This window comes from Aplysia californica, unplaced genomic scaffold (assembly GCF_000002075.1).
Source record: "Aplysia californica isolate F4 #8 unplaced genomic scaffold, AplCal3.0 scaffold00161, whole genome shotgun sequence".
In the NCBI taxonomy this organism is placed as follows: Eukaryota; Metazoa; Mollusca; class Gastropoda; order Aplysiida; family Aplysiidae; genus Aplysia; species Aplysia californica.
The window spans coordinates 667674-689398 of NW_004797431.1; the positions used below are offsets into that span (position 1 = coordinate 667674).

General features: G+C 38.0%; 1 protein-coding gene across 1 annotated transcript in view; it reads left to right on the forward strand.

Annotated features, from left to right (window-relative positions):
* Positions 1–19811, forward strand: part of LOC101863583 (zinc finger SWIM domain-containing protein 8) — a gene marked incomplete in the record, with an annotated part of 75033 nt that extends 55222 nt beyond the window's left edge. Inside the window, 6 exon segments of the mRNA XM_035969596.1 lie at positions 3278–3441; positions 4132–4612; positions 7659–7778; positions 9413–9599; positions 9993–10170; positions 13521–19811. Coding sequence (XP_035825489.1) covers positions 3278–3441; positions 4132–4612; positions 7659–7778; positions 9413–9599; positions 9993–10170; positions 13521–13737 — 1347 coding nt within the window.
* Positions 19812–21725: the final 1914 nt, after the last annotated feature.

The following is a 21725-nucleotide window of genomic DNA, read 5'->3' on the forward strand; positions in this document are numbered from 1 at the left end:
AAAAGAAACATGGATAAACGATCAGTGTCAACAAATAGAGAAGAACCAAAACAAAGACAGCAAATACATGCATTCAAAAACCAAAGAAGTAAGTGGGATAAAAGGATGCTCAAATACAGGATGCATAAGATCAAAGGGAGGGGATATTTTAATGGACAACGGGGATGTCTTAAACAGATGGTCAGAATACATAGAAGAACTTTTCAAAGATAATAGAGGAAAAAAAACGGTAATAAAGAATGAAATAAATGGACCTCCAATACTGAAAGCAGAAGTAAAAGCTGCCATTAGGAAAATGAAACAAGGAAAAGCCACAGGGCCAGATAATATTCCAGTTGAAGTGATTGTCGCGCTCGAAGAACTAGGCACTGAAATAACAACAAAGCTCCTAAATGCTATTTATGACAGCGGTGAGACCCCAGAAGATATGATGAAGTCAGTTTTTATAGCTTTACCTAAAACACCAGGTGCCACTGAGTGTGATATGCATAGAACAATTAGCCTTATGAGTCATTTTACAAAAATATTGCTGCGAGTAATAATGGGAAGATTGAGAAGAAGTGTAAGACCAGAGATATCTAAAACGTAATTCGGCTTTGTTCCTGACAAGGGCACCAGAAATGCTATATTCACCTTACAAATGTTAATGGAAAGATGTATTGAAGCACAGAAAGATCTGTATTTATGCTTCATAGATTATTCAAAGGCGTTAGATGAAGTTAGACATGATGAGCTATTTAAAATACTGGAAAAACTAGACGTAGATGGAAAAGATCTAAGAATTATCAGAAATTTGTACTGGGACCAAAACGCTGCTGTACGAATTAATGGAGAATACAGTGAATATAAGCAGATTAGGCGAGGAGTGAGGCAAGGATGTGTTATGTCACCAGACCTCTTTAACACGTACAGTGAAACAATCCTTAGAAACATAGAATAATGTCCAGGCCTCAAAGTTAATGGAGAAAATATTAATAACATCAGGTATGCAGATGACAAGGTTTTAATAGCAGGCTCCGAAAATGACCTTCAATTGCTTCTTGATACTGTTGTAAAAGAAAGTGAACGTAAAGGATTATTGTTGAATGTAATAAAAACAGAATGCATGGTAATATCCAAAAAAGCAGCAAATCCTAGTTGTAATCTCATTAGCAAAGGTGAAAAGATCAAACAAGTCCAACAGTTTAAATATCTAGGATATATGATAACATCTGATGCCAAATCTTCCACAGAAATAAAAAGGAGAACTGCAATGGCTAAGGCTGGTTTCAATAAAATGAGCCCAATCCTGAAAAATAGAAACATATCAATGAACACCAAAATGAAAGTCCTGATATGCTATGTTTGGTCAACCCTTCTATATGGCTGTGAATACTGGACAATCACTAAAGACAGTGAAAATAAAATAGAGGCAACAGAAATGTGGTTTCTTAGGAAACTGCTAAGAGTATTGTGGAAGGAAAAGAAATCAAATGAGGTAGTGCTTGATGAAGCCCACGTGGGACGCTCAATGTTAAAAACAATCAGGAAACGACAAATGCAGTTTTTGGGACACCTGAATAGACATAAGGGTCTTGAACATCTAGCTCTCACTGGCAAAATTGAGGGCAAGCGAGGCAGGGGTAGGCCCAGAACAACATACTTAGGGAACGGGAAAGATCAGGGAAACGTAGCTTTTCTGAGAGCATCCGAGCAAAGAAATGAATGGAAAATCATGATCGCCGATGTCTGTCGCAGATCTGGCACTGGATGATGATGATGAGTTATGTTGTACCACTGTTAGGTTTTTTGCCGATGCATGTAGAAGATACGAGTTTGATTACCACATGGAGGAGATATTTGTCTGATTTGGCCCTGAAAGGTAGGGTTTTGAACAGCCCACCTTTTACATGATGTAAATTTGATGTGCGAGGAAGGTCTAAAGCAATACGGAAAGCTGCTCAAAGTCTTTACCCTGACTTTGCAGGAATTGTTATTTAACAATGGAACATGGAGATTGTGGTTTCTATCTTTCTGGAATACTGCTTATGTGAATTTTGGGAAAAATCTGATCAAATTAGTGAACTTCGGGGTACTCTGAGTTAACATAGTACTTCAATATGAAATGATAGCGCCATTTTCAATGGAAAGAATGTCAGCAATGGAGTATTTTGAATATCACTCTGTAATGTAATCAAACTTTTTTTTTATTGGTGAAGAAAATCACCTGCAACAATTTTTTAGATGTTAAGTGTTTACCTACCTAAATGTCCTTCTCATGAAAATGTTTAATTTGGACAAAGAAATTCAAACCAGTCTGTCTGATCTTGGTAGCCAATGTGAAGGGCATCGAACCGTTGTTGGTTTTTTGAAGAAACAGGTACTTGAAGACATGATGAGTAACTGTTAAACAGTTAACAGGTGCAGTGCACCAAAAATAAGTGTAGGCTCCATAGAAATTATTCTGTGAGACCATCTTCACATGTCCAAGGTATGGACAAGGTGGGTGTCTTGATTTTTGGCACCAGATCGAAAATAACAAAGAGCTGACTGTTGCAAAGAAGTCATTAGATTAGAATCGGAAGAAGCCCAATTTTTGTTTATAAAGTTGTAACAATGGATGAACCTGGGTTCATTATTTTGGTCCTGAACAAAAATCTTCTCTGAGGCAGTGAGTAACTCCTTCATTCCCATCGCCAAAAAAGGCAACGGAGCAACCTTCAAATGGAAAGGTTATGTTGTCCTGCTTTTCTGACAGGGAGAGTGTCATCATGACAGACTATTTGGAAAATGGCCATATTGTCCCTGAGGACTATTATTTGCAGTTGTTGATGAAACTACGATCTACCATAAGTTTGCCAAGAAAAGATGAGGGAAGCTGCGAAAAGGAACCCTTCTGCGCCATGGCAATGCTCCAGCTCATTGAGCGGTAAAGGCAACTCAGATTGCAAAGCAGTGTGGCTATAAAATTCTCCTACACCCCCATTGTTTACGGATATAGCATCCTGTGAGTTTTTCCTTTCCCCAAATGTGAAAAATGTTGTCATAAGACACAGCGATGAAGATGCTATGTCTGCAGTGGAGGAATGATTAAAGTCTCATCCGAGGTCATATACTCGAGGACTTGAAAATGTCAACCAAAGATGGCAAAAGTGTGTCAATTTACAGGGTGACCATGTAGAGAAGCAATATTGTAAGTGTCGAATTTCAACTTTAAAGCTCACTTCTTCATAATAAAGTAAAGACTTATTGAAAACCCCTGGTACAGTGAATAACAATAACTGATCTTTTCTGCTAGGTATTGTTTGAGGTTGCTCGCCACTGGTACGAGTTGTCTGAGGAAGCCAGCCAGAACTCCCCTGATTCAATGGACAGTAGTGATGGTAGCAGCCACACTCTCAGAGGGAGGAGAGAGTCTGGAAGTCCTGCTTCTCATGCTTCCACTGATCCAGGATCCTCAAGGTAGGTGGAGTTTTCCATGTTACAGCTGGCCGTCTTTATGAACAGTTCTTCTTAATGTGTGATATGGTTGTTGAATAAATGTGTTTTGCTGTTGAAAAAAATTGTCAGATTTTTCGTGGAAGAAAAGATTGGTGAGGCATCTTGGTGAAATCAGCTGCTTGTCAAAAAATAAAATCGAAGATAGATGCATATTTCTGCCTGTTTGACAATTTTTGTCGAATTTTTTGTTTTTGGCTCAACGCATTTTATATCCATGTAAAAACACACTTCTGGGTGAATTTTACTGAATAAAGTTGATTAAGGACACACAAATGTAAATTTGCTGTTTGTAAGGACTCTTAAGCTTTGAAAGTCACCAAACTTTTGCAGCCATTTTCTAGCTAATTTTACCTCTGAAATCAGGTGACTCCCACTTCTTTGATCTAAAATATTTTGACTTCTACTCGAGTGGGTATTTTTTTTCATCGAATGCAAGGCAAATAATCAAGCTTTTAGGTGAAACCAATAACTTCACATGCCCAAAAATTGACGAGTGCCTGATTTCACTGTGTCATCTCACATTTGTTTTATGGATAAACCCAAACTTGTAAGGAATAGCGTCTTTGGGGCTTTCTTTACTTTTTTTGTGATATGAAGTTCAATAGAGAAAGCATATGTTTGAGACTCTGAAATTGAACTTTCTTCTGTCAGTAGCGATCGGACAAGTCCCAGCAGTGGGCCCAAGTCCAACCACTACAGCACAGTAGCAGGGGTGGCGGTCCACAGCAGCCAGTCCCCAGCCCACAGCCAACAGCAGGTGGCCTCCCCTGTGTCTTCCTCCCCTCAGCTCATCCCCAGCTCCACGCCGCACCTGCCCCCGCAGACAGTTGTCCTGGTGCCCGCCCACAGTGCCGGCCCACCCCCGCTGGGAGCCCACTATGTCCAGCCCTACAACTATGTCCAGCCTGTGACCACCGCTACCCCACCCCCCGGGGCCTTCTCCCACCACCAGTTCCCACACTCTCCCAGTGGCCAGCACTCGCACCATGCCATCCACAGCCACAACCTGCATCCCCACACGGCCTATGTGGCCTCCTACACCTACCCCACGCAGGCTTCCTTCACCAGTCTGCCACCCAACATGTACCACACCGGGAATGCTCCACACTTGCGAGCTCTGCCACCTGTGCAGGTAATGTACAAAAACACTAAATTAACTAACGTCAATGGCTTATTTTTATTATCATCCTCCTGTTATGTTCTAGAAATAACAAATTCTGCAGCATCAATGTTTTATTGACATGTTTAGTGGTGTTGGCGCTGTGAGAAGGTGCGTTGTCCGTTGTCATGCCTGAAGATGATTACTTGAATTATATTTATAAATGAGGATAAGATATGTCGTTCTGGCACATGCGCAAGGTAATCCTCTGTAAGAAGCCTCTTTTGATTCTCACAAGTTTTGTTCATTCCAACCAGACCACTGCAAACCATGACAGTTCAGTAGCCCATTTCTCACTGACAAATGATAATGTCAAAAATCTAACACTGTCCTGGAGCAAAAGGGTTTGTGCTCTACATGAACCTAATGGCTCGCACACAAAATACTGATGAACACATATGTTTAGTCCAATTTTTACGTGATAATTGCGACTGCATTGTTTTCCAGTCTGTATGAAATTATCTTCATAAAACTTCATTTTTCATTGTAGATATACAAATTTCTTTTCATTTGAGAAGCAATACATTTCCATTCTGCCATTGCTTACGCACCCTAAAACAAGCACAAACACATTTTTGAGTTTTTATGATTTCACCAAAATTTGTCATGGCTGATTTTTAAAGCTTACTTTTGAGTGACTGAATCTAAGATGACTTTTATCATAGATGTAAAATTGATATGTCAAACCATGCAGAATTTTTTTTACCTTTAAATTTATATATTGTATGAGTTGATAGTCCAAGGCTTTAACATGATAATCAGATGAATATATATTCAAGTGTTTTGTGTTTTTTACACCATTGTATATATACATACTGGTTCGAAACCTGACAGCGATGGACAGTTTTCTTGTCGAAAATTTTTTCTTTCACCCCCTTTCCTGCTCTCTTACCATTGTCTGTCGTCTGCTTTCATCTCCGCTTTCTTGCACCGCCGCGCCCCCCAAGTGCTTCCAATCTTCCGTATTTTTACGGAAATCAGTACTTTTTGACAATTCCGTACTTGCTCCCCAATCATTATCAACTCCATCGGTAAAAAAGTGCGGTAGCGTAGGGCTACCGAAATTCCCGGCAAAGGATTTGCACTCCCCATTGTATCGTCTTGCATTTATGATATTTACGGTCATTCTGTCGGCAATAGGTTACTGTTATAGGAACCTGCCGGACCCGGGAGTATGAGGAAATCTGTGAATTGCCCCGGTTAAGACCCTGGAAAATACTTAAAGTTCTAGAATATTTGAAAACCTAATCGGAAATGTCAGTAAATTCATTTTGCCGGTCGCGATTGTGATGTTCGTTTGGCTGTTCCCGGTCCAAGAGTACGTTTCAGTTTCACGCGAACAGGCGGCTATGGTTGCAGGCAGAAGTGTTGACACTGAGATTCAATCGGGATAATCAAGATATACTTTTGCTTTCGTTACCACCCAGAAATTTGCGGGTGATAGCCTGATACCGCAACATGTGACATGCAGGTTATGCATTATAAACGCTGTTTCGCCACGCAGACAAAAAATTAATATTTGTCACTTGTAACATAAAGAAAAGAAAAGAAAATACAAGCGGCGTCCGATTTACAGCTTGTCGGGCTCATCATTGTGACAGTTTATCTGCGTGCGTTCACGTCACATGCTACAGCATCATGTGAGTGTGAGTACCGGCGGTTGTTGGGGTCGCCAAAGTTCATTCAAAGTCTGAGCTTTGGGAAATATTATTATTGATTTTTTTTTTTAAAAGATACACGAGGGGGTGCTGAAGGTGATAACAGGTTTTAGAATTTTGATTAGAGCTCTCTGCAAAGTGTACTTTGGTGCAGGCCTTGTGTGGAATCGGGCTCCGCCATACCTTGTAAGCCTTGCTTTTGAGCTAAAGTGTTTGGGTTTCATTGGATGGGTAATAGTGATAGTAAATTATTACTATATTTTAGCTTTCTGTTCAAGATTGGCAGATTTTCAGTGTCACTGCATCTTGCCCTCCCTCAGTTTTTACAACTCTCACACTGATACGTCTACTTGAACCATTCAAGTTATTACTTTATTTTGAGTGAGTTTGAGCAATAATATTGATGAAAAAAAATATAGGTGTTATGGGTTGTTGGTGTTCTCTTCAAACAGGCTCCCAAATGCTGTTTTTAAACCTCTAAAAGCATTACATTTCAATTTTTTCGCCCCTGAACCCCCACCGGGACGTTGTCCCTGGACCCTGCTGGGGGTTTTTGCGGCCCCAGACCCCCGGCAGAATTTTCCTTATTTTTCATCTTCAGCTGTTGGAAGCACTTCCCCCTCCCCCTTGCCCCCTCCTCTGTGCTCCTGACTTTTTCTGTGGCCTTTCTGCTGCTACTCCTTGGTTCCTTCTTACTGCTGTCTTTCAGCCACACCCCTGATCTTATGGTAGGTAAGATCTAACACCTAACCTCGGATAAGAGCGAAAAATCTCGGAGGTCCCATGTGCTAGTTGCGCACATTAAAGATCACTTAGTGGTCCTAACAAAATTCCATGAAGGTAGGCTTCGGTGGCCAACAGGGCAAAATTCAAAATTCCTTCCACACTGAAAAAAAAAAAGTTAAATGTGTCCCACACGCTCATATGACCTAATGCAGTTGCAAGCACGGTAAAACACTTACCAAAACAAAAACAAATATATACATAACATTTTTTTCTTTATCAAGTAATTTCAAAACTGTATCTTTGACTTTTAAGGGCATTGAACATTTTTAAGAAGATGGAAATGGACAGTATAAATGATATTGATTTATTATCATTATTATCGTCATCTAATAGATCAAAGACTTAAAGACAAGTTGTGTTCTTCACTGACTGAAGTCAGCTTGTGAGATCCAATAGTGGAATGCCAACAGAAAATAAGAAGACAGCCATGCAGAAATGTATCTTTTTACCAATATACTATTTAAGCCGCAAGACTCCCAATAATTTAAGAGAATCACATGCAAATATTGCAGAAAAGCCTCAACACAAAGACATGTCTAATAAATGTCTGTCACTTTTGTTTTTCATTCCTACAGGTTTTCTCTAGCCAGCCTCACCCGGCCATGCATGCTATGCACCCTGTTGAGGTGGTCACTACCAGCCCACCATCTGGCAATCCTTCCCCAGTGCAGAATTCCACTGTGGCTGTCCCACAGGTATACAGTTTGTGGGCCATGATTTTCATGATTTCATTGATCCCTTTGCTCATTTATTTATTGCTTTTAATTTTTTTAGTTTGAGAAAAGCCATTCAGATGTGTAGTTGTATGGCACCACTGGTAGGTCCTACATTTTTACTTTCCCTCTGTTTCTGATTTGGGCTTTCCCTGCACTAAATGATAGGCCTAGCCATAGTGTGTGGATGTGCTTGTTTTTACTCAATCCAGCTAAATCGATAAGCTATAGACATAATAATGGCCATTTAGTGCAGGGAGGAAGCAAGATAGGGACAATCAACACAAGGAAAGGAAAGCAGTAGGATCTACCAGTGGTGCCTGAGTACACTTGCTTTTTTAAATTCAATTTTGAAGTGAATATAGTTTTTGTTGATAAGTGATATGATATTGGTGTGGTTTGATGAGCCTTAATTGTTCTGTGCATTCCCTCCATAAACACTTTCAAGTTCTGCCTGAATTTCAGTGGGATTTTTCCTTTTTGCATGAAGAAACAGAATTACAACGCTAATCTCTTCTTTTGATCTATTTTGTGGAGTGGTTACAAACTTTGTTGCTATTTAGTAAAATGGTTGCACTAATTTTGTTCGTTTTAATGGGGAACCCAAATAGAGTATTCTCTAAACTACTAAAAACATTTCCAGAATTGAAAAATATAACTTCGTTATTCAAATATAGATACCTCAAATAGTGATGATTGTGACAACGTAGAGTTGGAAATGTCATGCTTGCAGAAAATTCTAGATGTTGAAAAAAAAATGCTCTCATCTACCTCTTTAAATAACTGCAATTTGATCTGCAGATTGCATGTATTGTGCTTTCCCTTTAGTAATTTGTGGATGGTTGGCGGGTGCTCTTGTGTGGTTTGCTCCTTCTTTCCTATCTAACATCTGTCGTCTTTATCTTTCCTCCTCCTTTTTGTGTTAGTTACTCCCTTTTAGCATATCTAATCTTCGGCACTTATTTGACCTTATTGTGTTGCAGGTGCCGTAACACTCTTACTGAAACTTTAGTAATTTAAATTTAGTAAGCTGTTTAACCTGCTGAACCATTACACAGAAAAGATGAAACAGTCGATCAGCACGCTGCACTGCACACCGCACTGAGTTCTATGCTAGTCTAGAAAAACGGAAAAGCCCAAGGCTGTCCTTGTTTGACTCGGCCGATACGCTGTGTGTAGGCCTATTGATGTGCATGATAAATGAAAGCAAACAGTACTCGGGCAGTGCCCCTCTGGCCTTCAGTGGACACATGTGCGTTCTTGTGTCCCTTGATCCTGTTTTGCTGTTTTGAAGCATGTGAGAATTGATGATTTGGGTTTCTTGAGCACTGCAAGTGGATGTTTCGTAGACGTAAGCCTCAAAATTCTTTTTGGGTTAGATTTGAGAGCATTTTGACCAATCAATAGTTTTCATACAAAGACAAAAATAAAAAAATAAGGATTTTATTTTCTTTCAGTTTGTCGCTATTTGTGGATAAACCGTGTTTGGTTTTGTGTGTATACTTATATATATTGTTTTTGAATCTTGAAATTTGTCACCCTTATCCGAGAAAACTAGATACTTTTTCTTCCACATGGAAATAATGCTGGGTCCCTATGTTATGTCCTGCTCCTAGGTCCAGCCATGCACCCACAATCAGTTGCAGCTGAACTACTTGATGGCTGCATTCAGAACTGGCATGCTGGCCATGGAGACCTTGTCCCGAAGAGTGCACGACGACCGTCCGCAGACCAAGTATGCGAGGAACCCACCGTACGGAGAAGACGTCAAGTGGCTTCTCTCTAGTGTGGCTATCAAACTGGGTAAGATGGGTAGAAAACTGAAAGGCTGAGAAGATCCTGCTATAAATTTGTAGTCCGCTGAGTTACTTATGGTAGCATGTTAGTGGGGTGGGAATTAGCAAGTCTGCTCTGTTTTTGTCAAGAGTCTGAAAATGTTTGGTCTATTGGAATTAGTTTGAGTAATTAAGTCAAAGTGACTTTCTTTTCTTATTAGTACCTGTTTTGATTGTGTAAGGTTTTAACTTTTTGATGTTTTAGATCATATACAGGTTATTTTAGGACACTATCTCTTATATTCTAGCCTGACTACTGTAATTCCCCTCCTGCTGTACTTCTCAGTGAATTATTGCGTTGCTTTCAAATTATTCAAAATTTGCATTAAGATTATTGTTATCTCTTCTGTAATTTCGACAGGAACCACTTTTCTGCAGCAGTTCTGTGCTAGTGCTGTGAATGCAGTCGTCAGTCCCTTCATTCTCTACGACCTGGCAATGGAAGCAGCTCGGTTCCTAGCTCGTAACAACCCAACACACGTCCCCACTCAGCTGAGGTCCAATATACTCAACTCCCTGTTCCAGAAATGTCTGCAAATGTAAGTTTTGCTATTGATAAACTATGGTTAAAGTCCCTGAGTCCCTGTTCCTGAAATGTCTGCAGATGTACGTTTTGCAATCAAGTAAACAAAAATCGAATTGCAACCTCCTCTTTGTTATTTTGAAATCTGGATAGAATGGAGGTTGAATACCCTGTCATGGGTTTTGGAACTGACAATGAACCTAAAATGTTGATGAGGAAGGCAGCATCACCAAAGACTGGCAAAGAGTGAGGGCTAGAATAAAGTGTTGTTTCCTAATTTAAATAGTCATTGGTGTGTAAAATTGTTACCTTCCAATAGGGTCTGCATCTCAAATGAAAAATGTGGTTCGTGGCAAGCTTAGATTATCTATAACTTCTTTGAAAGGAGCCAAAATGCTGGCGTCATAGCTGGATTACTGGTCTGATGTTAAGGTCACTGTTTGAATAGATTCTTGTTTAAGTTGCCTTATGTAATCTGTTTTGTGTGGCTTCACAAGGCTGATGTCAGCTCTTTATATACAAATGGATGCTTTGATGATAAGGTTGTTAAACCAGCTACCTCTTTGTAGATAACTAAATTCCAAATTTTGGTGATCATGCCCTGTTTAAAACGCGTGAAGTGTGTGAGTGTGACTCATTAGTTTTTTGGCGCTCGCAACTGCACAAGGTCATATGAGTGCGTAGGACACATTGAACATTTTCAGTTGTGTAGAAATTTTGAATTTTGCACGGGTGGCAGCCGAAGCCTACTTTTATCAATTTTGGAACACCAGAGGATCTTTAATGTGCGCAACGTGCCCACGGGACCTCAGAGATTTTTCGCCCTTATCTGAGAAGGCTAGTTGTTCGATCTTGCCTACCATAAGATCAGGGTTGTGGCTGAAAGACAGCAGTGAGAAGGAGCCAAGGAGTAGCAGTAGAAAGGCTGCAGAAAGAGTCAGGAGCGCAGAGGAGGGGACAAAGGAGGTGAGGGCAAAAAATGGAGACGAAAGCAGACGACAGAACATTGTTCGAGAGCAAGAAAGAAGATGAAAGGAGAAAATTTTGAGAAGAAAATTTGCTGTCTCTGTCTGGATTCAAACCCAGAACCTATTGAGTGAAAAGCGAACACCGTAACCTTTTGACCGTGGAAACTCAGACAGATTTTTGATAGGGTCAAAATTATTGAATGTACTACAGGCCAGTATTAGACCTGCATGTTTGCCGACAATCGTCTGAAATCCGACAATCGCGACCCGACCCGCGAACCGGCCGATGCTATCGCTAGGCCCAGCTGTATCAGTCAATGTGTGCGAGGCTTGGCCGACAGCCAGCGACCCCTTTTTCTCCCGTTGGCTTCGTCGGCACTTTCGTTTTCGTGCCAACCGCCGACCGCCGACGCGCGCACCGCCGACTGCCAACGTCGGCGTTTCCGACATAATTGTCGGAACCTAAGTAGAAATGCGAATATGAAAAAGGACGACAACTTAAATTATCTAGGCCTACTGTACTTTCAGTTTCGTGCTCGAGCGGCCATTTTGAATTTCGTTTGTTGACTAATTCAATTGTTCAGATCGTGAGGATTCATTCAAGTCCGACTCTCTTGTTCTAATAGAATCTAGATCTAGATCTAGATCTAGATTTATATAGATCATTATAGACCTCAATGTAGGATTCATATTCCAATTCTATTGTGTCAAACCCTATCATAGGTTGTGCTGTAATATTAATATTGGTAAAAATAAGCATTACATCAGGTGCGTGAATTATTTATTTATTTAGATCTAGAATCTAGACTCAGCTGTAGTGATGGGCAGGTATCGATACCAGGTACTCGATACTTAGATACCTATGGGTATCGGTATCGGTACCGATACCTGCTCTAAACATCGATACCTATGTGCTATTTATCCCAGGGTTGCCAAAGCAAGTGACTTGGGCCTTGAGAATTTTTTGTTTATCAAAACTGATAAGTTTTCGTAGGGGGCAAGCGTTTTAAATTATTCTAGTGATTTTTTAACAAAAAGAGAGAAGTTTTTCATGAAATGTATCTAGTGATTTTGCAAAATCTTCACTGACAACCCTGATTTATCCTCATTTGTTTAATTTAAAGTTGCTAAAAATCTGGTAAATGGAATTGCCTTTTTAGAACTCTTGTGTTTTTATTTTCAAATACTAACATTTTCTGTAAAGTTGACTTTCCTCCCATACTTCACTTAATTTTTGTTTTTATTCTCATATTTGGGTATTTCTCTCTCTCTCTCTCTCTCTCTCTCTCTCTCTCTCTCTCTCTCTCTCTCTTTCTCTCTTTCTCTCTCTCTCTCTCTCTCTCTCTCTCTCTCTCTCTCTCTCTTACAAATAATTTTTGTTTGAGTCTCAGCTAAATAGTCACAACTTGTCTAGACACGATTACCTAAATACTTGGAAAAGTACAGTTGTATTTTTGTCTTTACTTATTACCCCAGGCGTATGTTACCAATAGCATTAGGTATCGAGGTATTGGTATCGATACCTTGAAAAAGTACTAGGTATCGACATCGATACCTAAATTGTGGTATCGGCCCATCACTACTCAGCTGAGTCCCTCTGTTTGGAATCGGATGCGGATTTCTAGTTCAAGGCCTATTCCTATTCACTTGTTCTACAAGATCTAGATCTAGATCTAGATTTATTTAGATTGCTAGATCTAGAACTATATGGAGTATTCATATATGATATTCCAATTCTATTGTGTTATTGTATCAAACCCTATAGCAATGTAGATGTAAGCCATATAGATCTAGAATCTAGATCTAGATTATATGCTCCTTGTTTGTTTTTGAGTGTGGTTTTTTAATTTTAATTTGTTTTTAAATTTAGGACTTGTTTTGGCCTTTTTACATGAGGCCTGTTGCAGGTTCTTTTTGGGGGTAGGGTTAGGGTTGTCTCTTCTTTATCAAGTGTTTGTTGGGGTGGCCGCTCGTTACTCGGATGTCCTTCCTTATGACACCCACATAGGCTTTTTTTTTGGGGGGGGGCGGGGGGCGCAAAATTTTCAGACAATCTAGTTGAGGCTCACATGCAGGTCTACAGTATGTCAAAAATATAGGTGTAGTGAACTACTTGTTTGACCCTTTTGTGCTGTGATCATGGAAGTTTTTTTGTGTGTACAATTAGTGAATGTGAGTGTGCTCTAATGTGGTGTGCTACTTCTTGTCTATCAAACATGTGTTATCCTTATCTCACCTTTATTTTTTGGGTTTGCTTTTCTCTCTTAAAAATGCCTCTAATCTTTGGCTCTTAATGGCCGAATTGTGTTGTTAGGTTCTGTAAAACTCTGACTACACCTTAACTAAATCTAAATAGCCTGTGAAGTGACTGGGTCTTTACCTTTTTATTTTGCTACAGGTTTATTCAGTGTGCCCTCCAGCGCATCCATCACATCAACAATGCCGACTATGACGAGTTTGTCAGCATTGTCTGCAATGCACGCAACGCTTTCTACTTGGCCCCAGGAGGTATAGTCCAGTTCAATGAGCTACTGCAGAGTCTGCGCCGATCTAAATCGTGTCGCAAAGATCTATGGCAGAGAATTGTCAATGGACTGGCCAGTGGCAGTGTATGATGCTACCCAACTTGTAGGTGCTCACATGTCACTGGAAATATTTAGATTATTTATTGAACTGAGAAACATTGTCATTGTGCCCTACTCTAATTTATTCATCTAATGAAAAATTCATTGCATTGTGTTGATTATGTTATTACATGTTGTTCTCCAACAGAGATTTAAAGGTTGATTACATCAAATGGCTGCGGAGGAATGGGTGTTTTTTAAATTGAAATATGCGTCACTTCTTTTTGGTATTCAAATGACATACTAATGGGGGTGATTAAGTCTGTACCGTTATTTATTTATTCATTCCTTTGAAACGTTAGTTTTCATGAACTTTTATACATCTGTTATCATTAATAAATATAAAGTGTTTCAGAGACTATTTCTCCTATAGTTTGAACCATAAACAAAATTGTTTAATCATTATTTCCTTGCTAAAAATTCAAAATGCACTGTTACATACCAGCACGCTGCCTTCTTGACTTACAATTAACAGTTCATTTGGAGGCAAAATTTTCAAACGAAAAGGAGTCCCATAATTTTTTTCTTCCATTTTGTGTGAGTATACCACTGGGAATTGTATCCAATTTTGTCCGTCATGGTTTACATAATGAATTTGCTTAGATAGACTCTTTTTGTCCTTATCCAGGATTATGAATGGTATCTTTGTCAGTGCCATATGAAGTGACCTTACATTTAATGCTTTTAGTGGAATTTTTTTTATTACACTAAGGTAGAGGCTTTTGCAGGAGCTGTATAACATGTGGAGTTGTTTTAGACAAATGGAATGCGATCTTTTGGTATTGTGTATTAGGAAAGTCTTTGCTGATTGAATACAATCCATAGTGGTAAATAATGATAACCGAGACCCAACTCATAGTACGTCAACAATAATGTCCTCTGAGATGACAAACTATACATGATCACATGTGTGAGGGTAAAAAACAAAACCAAAAAAAAAAAAGAGTTAAAAGTGTATCAGTTTTCTTCGGTTTTATTGCATGGATGGTGGAAACTGATGTAGCTGATTTGTGTGTAGTTTTTTGGTTGATTCGGGCAGTTGTTTGAGTTGCTGTCTCAGTTCTGAAGATTGGGACTTTGATTTAGACTAAAGATTTTGGGCTTTTTCCTAAAAATGTTTTTAAAAAATCATTTACTGCGCACTGCAATTGTAAATTGAGGTACAATTTTATACATCTCACAGAATGGTGTTTGGACAGTTTACAGAGGTGCTAGTTGTGAATACGTTTAATAAGGTACTGCTCAGGCTAGAGAGAAAAGCACTGAAAATTGGTTGCTTTTTGTGAGGTCTATGCTTGGACATTTGTTATGGCTTGTTCACTTTCGTATGTGTCTGTGAGTTAAAAAATTTCCAGCTCATTCATTTACCTATGACCTTGTAACATTGCATAGCACTTCTGCAGACCTGCGACCGAATAAAATTATTTTTCCAATATCCTGATTCAGTAATAAAAAAGTTTCTCTATTTGGGCCCTATATTAGGGTTACTAAGATAAATGATTTACAGTAACTTAGCCTACAAATTGCACATCTTGAGAAAGCGACACCACTCTGCCCCTACATTTTAGTGTAAGCCTGCAGGTTTCATCTTATAACTGTCTAGACGTCTCCTGTCTGTTGAGTCGTGTTTCATAGGTGTTCATTAAATGGGGTGTAGATAAAAAATAAGGTCAATTTTTTTTTTAATTTGGGGGGGGGGCTAATGTCAAAGATAACACGTAGGAACCTTAGTTTGCTGTGACCTTCATGAATGGACGTTTTAGATTCTGTTGGTCATCCAACTTTTTAACTCTTTTTCAAAGAACTGAAAAGATAAAATATAGTGATTTAATTTTATCATGCTTTTACTGCGGACGGATGAAAGTTAAGAAGCTACAACAGTATCTACTTTATATAGATTTATGCTTACTCGTGAAGTGATCTGTTAGTGAAAGATAAAGCTGATTTCATTGTAATATAAAGATGTCTTGCTCATTTCTTCTGAATTTGGCTTTTATTTTACTGAAGCATTCAAAATGTTTGTTCACAATAAATACTTTTTGAGGAGAAATGGTTTGCATATTTAAGACAAAGAATCGCTATTTTAAAAATCCAGGGTTTTTGCACTTTTAGTATTTATTTAATTTTTATTTGACTAAAACTCCCAAAAAAATGATTAAAAAGGCATGGAAGTGCTGTTAAGAACAAAAATTTGTTTTTATGTAGCTTCTCTTCAGCAGTACATCAGCCCCCTCAGACTGGGGGAACACTGATGTCATTTATTTATTTATGTGCTCCAGGCCTGTCTCAGCCGATTGCTTTGTAAATTCAGATTTGTAAATGAATAGAGCTTGAATTACACAGAATGGGTTAGTTTTATTTTTCTCAGGAGGTATGAGACAAAGCTGAGGGTTGAATTATGTGCTCCAGTGTTGTTGGGCCAGACGACAGAGTGAGATTTACTCCACTTTGCCCCCCCCCCCCATATTTCTGTGTCCCATCATTCATAACAACTTTAGGAAACCTGCTTGTTGAGTTGCTAAGAATATTGTCAATTTTGAGAGCGTAGTTGTTGAATGTTTTTTCTCACTTTTGGGTTGAATGCTGAAAATGATTCAGGAAGTACAGAAGGGGAAAATTATTGTGTGCCATTGAGATGCATAATGTATTTTACCACAAAGTTATGTTTTTTAAAATATATATAAATATAAAGTAAGCTTTTGATTGACAGTTGTATCTAGTGTGTCACCGAAAGCTGTTGGTTAATTCAGGCTTTGTCATAATGTCACATATTTTTGTTTCTTTTTTTGCTGTACTTTGGTATCAGATAAATATTTATTGGCTTCCATTGGCTTGCTGAGAATTCCTGGTGGATTTGTAATTTTGGAAAGGTAGAAGTAATTTTAAGTGGTTTGTTTTATTTCATGCTAGAGTAGAATTTAGTTAAGTAGCTAGCTCTATTTCAAACGTGGTAGTTGTCAGCAAGCTACTTCTGGTTTTGTCCTTTTCACAAGAGGAATCCAAGCACTATCGCTTTGATCTTACCCTACTAAGTCATTCTTTTGTATTTCCCATAGCAGTAAAGATACAAAGGTTAATCTAGTCTGTTGAACACAGGGACATATCTATTGATCTGAAAAAAAGAAAAGTAGAAAAAAAAAATTTCTCTGAACTTTGCATTTTTCTCTTTGATTATTTATTTATGTGAGTATACATGTGTGTATGCTTAATAATGATCATCCTTTTCATAACAGTACATTACATATTGCATATATATTTATATACTAAATCAATATATTGTTGTTTACACTGGATAGTAGCATAGAAATTGGTGGTGTGTACTGTGTCTTGGTTCTGAGTGTTTGATGTGTCGCTGTCTTTTTTCTCACCAGTTTCTGACTTTACGCACTTGAAACTGTAGTAACATTGCGTTGACACCTGTACAGTGACCGTCCCCACCCCCCCACACACACCTCTAAGTTTTGGTGTAGAAATCAGGGATTTTATTATTTTCATTTCATCAAGATTTTTTTTTCGGCGTCTGTGTCTGCGATTTTTTTTTCCTTTCCATTTCACATCATGAAGAGGGCTTTTTTTCCTTCATCTTTATAAAATTGGCACTTTGATGTACTGTAGGGTTCTTTAATTTATCTCTCCATAATATAAGTGCAATGTATTTTTTATTGGGCTATGGTTACTGGATGGATAGTGTTAAGAAGTCTAGGGTTGAGTGTTTCAGCTTTGTCTTGCTTTGTCACAGATTCTCAGCAGGAAATTCCGGGATGTGAAAGTTTCAAAATTTGTTAAGGAGGTCTGAAATTTCTTAATAAAATGTTTGAAAGGAGCTATGCAGATGAAAGAAATGCATGATTTCAAAATAACTAGCTTTATTGATTTGTTAAATGAAATAAAAGTTCCTTAAGAGTAATTATGATGGATTGTGGATGATGGAGAAATAGATGAATGGTCCAAAATAAAGAAGAGGTGTTGCAGAGAAACCTGCCAAAAAACATAGACTGGTTTTGGATAAAAAGCTCCAAAGTTTTATTGGGGTTTTTTTTCTGAATTCTCTCCAATCATTCCTGTGGCACTTTGCCTCCCCTTAGAACCAACAGCAAGTTTCATCGACGTTTTTGTTACGTCTCCTCGCAATAGTGCGAAAAAGGCATTAAAGCTAAACTGTTTTGGTACTGGCTTTATGATTTATAGCTTGCCAAATAAATGGTACTTTTGTTTCAGGAAAACTCTACAGAGATTCGGTCTGTCTAGGAGTATGTGTTCTGTAATACAGTTGATGTCGATATTATGTTTCAGTTTTAAAACAATTTTTTGTAAAGTGTGAAGTGTGTAGACAAATTATATGGGGGTTTTATCAGAAGATCTTTTGGAACTTGATCAGGCATGTTCATCAGCTGTCATCTATAAATTTTGTAAAAAGAAAACTGTTTTGTGCAGTGTGGAGGTGTTTGTTTGATGGAAGCTCATTATTGTAGTATGTCAGAAGTTTACTAGATAACCCAGTCAGTCAAGTTCATCTGTTAAGAGACATACCTTTTTCATCAGTTATCTTCTCAACACGTTTATGTTCCATGTTTAGTTAACAGTTGTGCAACATATGGTTTCTACCTGAAAAATTGGGTATATTACTTCTAATTAGACAGTTTAACTGGATTCTACAGTTTGAATGTAATCCTATTTGACACAAAGTCAGTCATTTTGAAAGTGTGTCATTTTCCCCTGTGCTTAATGTAAAATGGTGTTGTAGGTGACTCAGATAAAACAGTGTGACTTGTTCACAAAAATGGTGAGCAAAGTTGCTGTGGTCTAAGATATGAGTGGAGTGTGAATAGCTACTGGTCTGGTTCCTGTGCTTCTTGGTGCAAAGAGTGTAATAGCAGACATTAGTAAATGTCCAGATGGTTTCCTGTGTCTGGAGAGAACCAGATAGTGGTGTCTTGTTGATATTTTTAGAAGGGGATTTTTTTGTTATTACGCAAAGCTCAAAGGAGTTTGTCTGTTGTTTTCTTTGTCCAGAAATAAATGACTCTGTACAGGTTAAAATAGCTTGTTATGTCATTCTAATGAGTTGTAACATACGTTCTCTGACTTTGATGGAAATCAAACTTTACATATTGTCATTTTATGAATAATGAATGCAGCCGTAAAGTCAGTGTAGGCTCTTCATTTGGAGTATTCATGATCTCACAGATATCATAGTGTACAAATTCACTTGAACTATATAAACCATGACTGAAGACTTTTCCATCATTTTGCGGTATCATATGTCATACTTCGTGTATAGTCTATCATTGGATTTCAGCTCGAAGCACCCATCGTCGTCCATACTTAATACTTCATCTTTGTTCTTATCTTCGAGCATGTGTACAGAACTTGATTTGTTCATAGTAATGAGTAAATTTACTGCTTTTAGTTACTTTACACCGAAGGGTAAAAGTCCATAGGGACAAGGCTTGTAAGAGCAACGACAACAGCACGAAGTATATCATTGATTGGCAGAGACATTTCTCTATTAGAGGCTTACTTTTTCATTATAGATTTAAATAATTGTTGTCTCTTGTAAAGGGCTTATCACGCCGTTTAAAGCAGCATGAAAGTTTAACAGTCAGTAGTTGCTATTGGGTTTTCTCTGTGACGTATATCATCTGAACACCCCCCACCCCTCTCCCCAGTTCAGTATAGTATAGTCAAAATATTTTGATAACAATTGTTATGCCATTGTTAAGTCCATTGTAGATGTTGATATACAAGAAGGTAGTATTGGTAATGAGGGCTGTAATGGGTATGGGCTTGTTGGATGTATTCTTCTTTAATTTTCTGGGTTAAATTTCTCTGTGAATGATGTAACAAAAATTAACCTGTTGTGATTTGTGTCTTGTCGACATCATCATTGTCTCTTACCTCGGAGATCTTGACCTCCCAAGCTCTTGAGTTATCCTCCTGCCATCTCGTCCATGAATTTCCCATCTTGCATACACAGTCCTGAAGTAAGGTCCAACTTCACATCATTTGCTCTTGTTGTATAGAAATCAAAAAAGAAAAAGTATAGCTTGTCTGTATAGTAAAAAGAAAAAAAAAGACAACAACAGGTAGTCAGGGTGGACATTCCTGAGAACTACTACGCTGACTGATGTACAGTAATGAGAAGCCTGGAGAACTATGATAAAAATACATATTTATATATTATATCTATATATATATTTCTAGTAAAATGTTTCTGAAGCAAGTATTTTGTTACTTCCATCGATGACTTGAACCCCATGTTTCCATTTTTGTGAATTGTTCGAAAAAGTTTTAACGTGAATAATAATGAGCCCCCGTATTATAAATGGTCAGTTCTAACTGATGTTTTAATTAATTTATCGACTTGCCATGGTAAGTATCTATTCACTCTCACACACATACATCATGTCTCGAACCTCTTCATCTGAACATAGAAGTAGGTCTCTAGTTTCCGGGGTAATTTTTTTAGGTGTTATTCCCAATTGCTCGAGCAATGGTACTAATTATGCTATTTGTTTGGGGTTTGGTTTTTTGTTGGTTTTTTGTTGTTGTTGCTGTTTTTACATGTAATAATTTAACTTTTTTTTTTTTACTTGTCTTACTCAAAGTACATGTTTTTCATGTGAATGTTTCTACATATAGTTTTGTGCTACTTAGCCTTTAGAGGGCTCGTTGTACCTTCTTACAGGTTTTTCATTTTAGAGCTTTGTCCTTTGTTAATCTGAAATGCACCCTATTCAAGATGTTTAGAAAGGAAAGTTGAAAGTTGAACTGATTCCACTCAATGAATGCACTCAAGTCCATTGCGTTTGTGATGTGGATGTGGTTTAGAAGCTACTGGTGTTGTATAAGACTGCACCAGGGGGTCATTTTTGCCAATATTGGTTTATTTTTTAAATGATTCCAGAAAAAAGAAAAAGAAAATGATTAGCAGGAGAGGAAATTTTCTTGCTCTGAAATTACTTGGTCATTCTTGTTTCTCATTCATTTGATGAGGACATTAGCTCTGTTAAGCCTTTCAATGGTGCAATGATTCCTTTAAAACTTTATAGGTGCTTATACCCAACACCACAGAGCTTCAGCATCAACTGTACATTTGTTTAATTCTCTGTTTTCATCTCTTCTGTGCCAGAACATCTGACTTTTTATTCCTATACTGTCAATGTTCACATCTTTTATTTTTTATGTTATATTTGTCACTCCAATGACTCATCCAGCTTGTTTTACTTTTAAAAAAATAAATATTTATTGACGAATATGTGTGCATATTATTGTGGGATTTTTGTAGCCTGTGCTGAATATCAAGATTCAGTGATGGCTGTTCTTCCTCTGGTTGTCTTCCTATAGAAGGAAAAAAAATGAACCAATGATCCATCTGATTATTGAGTAAGAAGGACTTAACTCATTGAGACTTTGCTTGGCATACCACATCAGCCTTATCAGCATATCTGATCAGCAGTATTTCCATTGGGGGGTAGACTTGCAAGAGGGCTATATTAAAATGAGCATTGGCATGTTTTTACAACAAAAGTTTTGCAATTTCTCCCCAAACTGCATCTTTTAGACTGTGCAAATTTTTTAAAAACAATTATATTTATTAATTTTGTCTTTGCTTATGTATCTTAAATAGATTCTGTTCTTGTGTTCTAGTAGAGCATCACAAGTTTTGGTGGACATAATACCAATTTCATATCCTAGCAGTAAAATAACACTTCTCATTAGAGTGTAACTTCTTTAGGTTCACATTATTTAGATGATTAGGAGTACAAACAGAAAACTTGTTTAGTTTCTACCTTTATTTAAAGTGTACAGAGTTTTGAAAGAACATCTCCAAATGCTGCATCATGAGATGCATGTTGGGAATTGGAGCATGCAGTCATAATAAGTGAAGTCTAAATCCCCTAGGAAAGTATCATCATCATTGCCGTTTTGTCTTTGGTCACTTTTCTTTATAAGATAATCAGGACAAGGATTCCCCC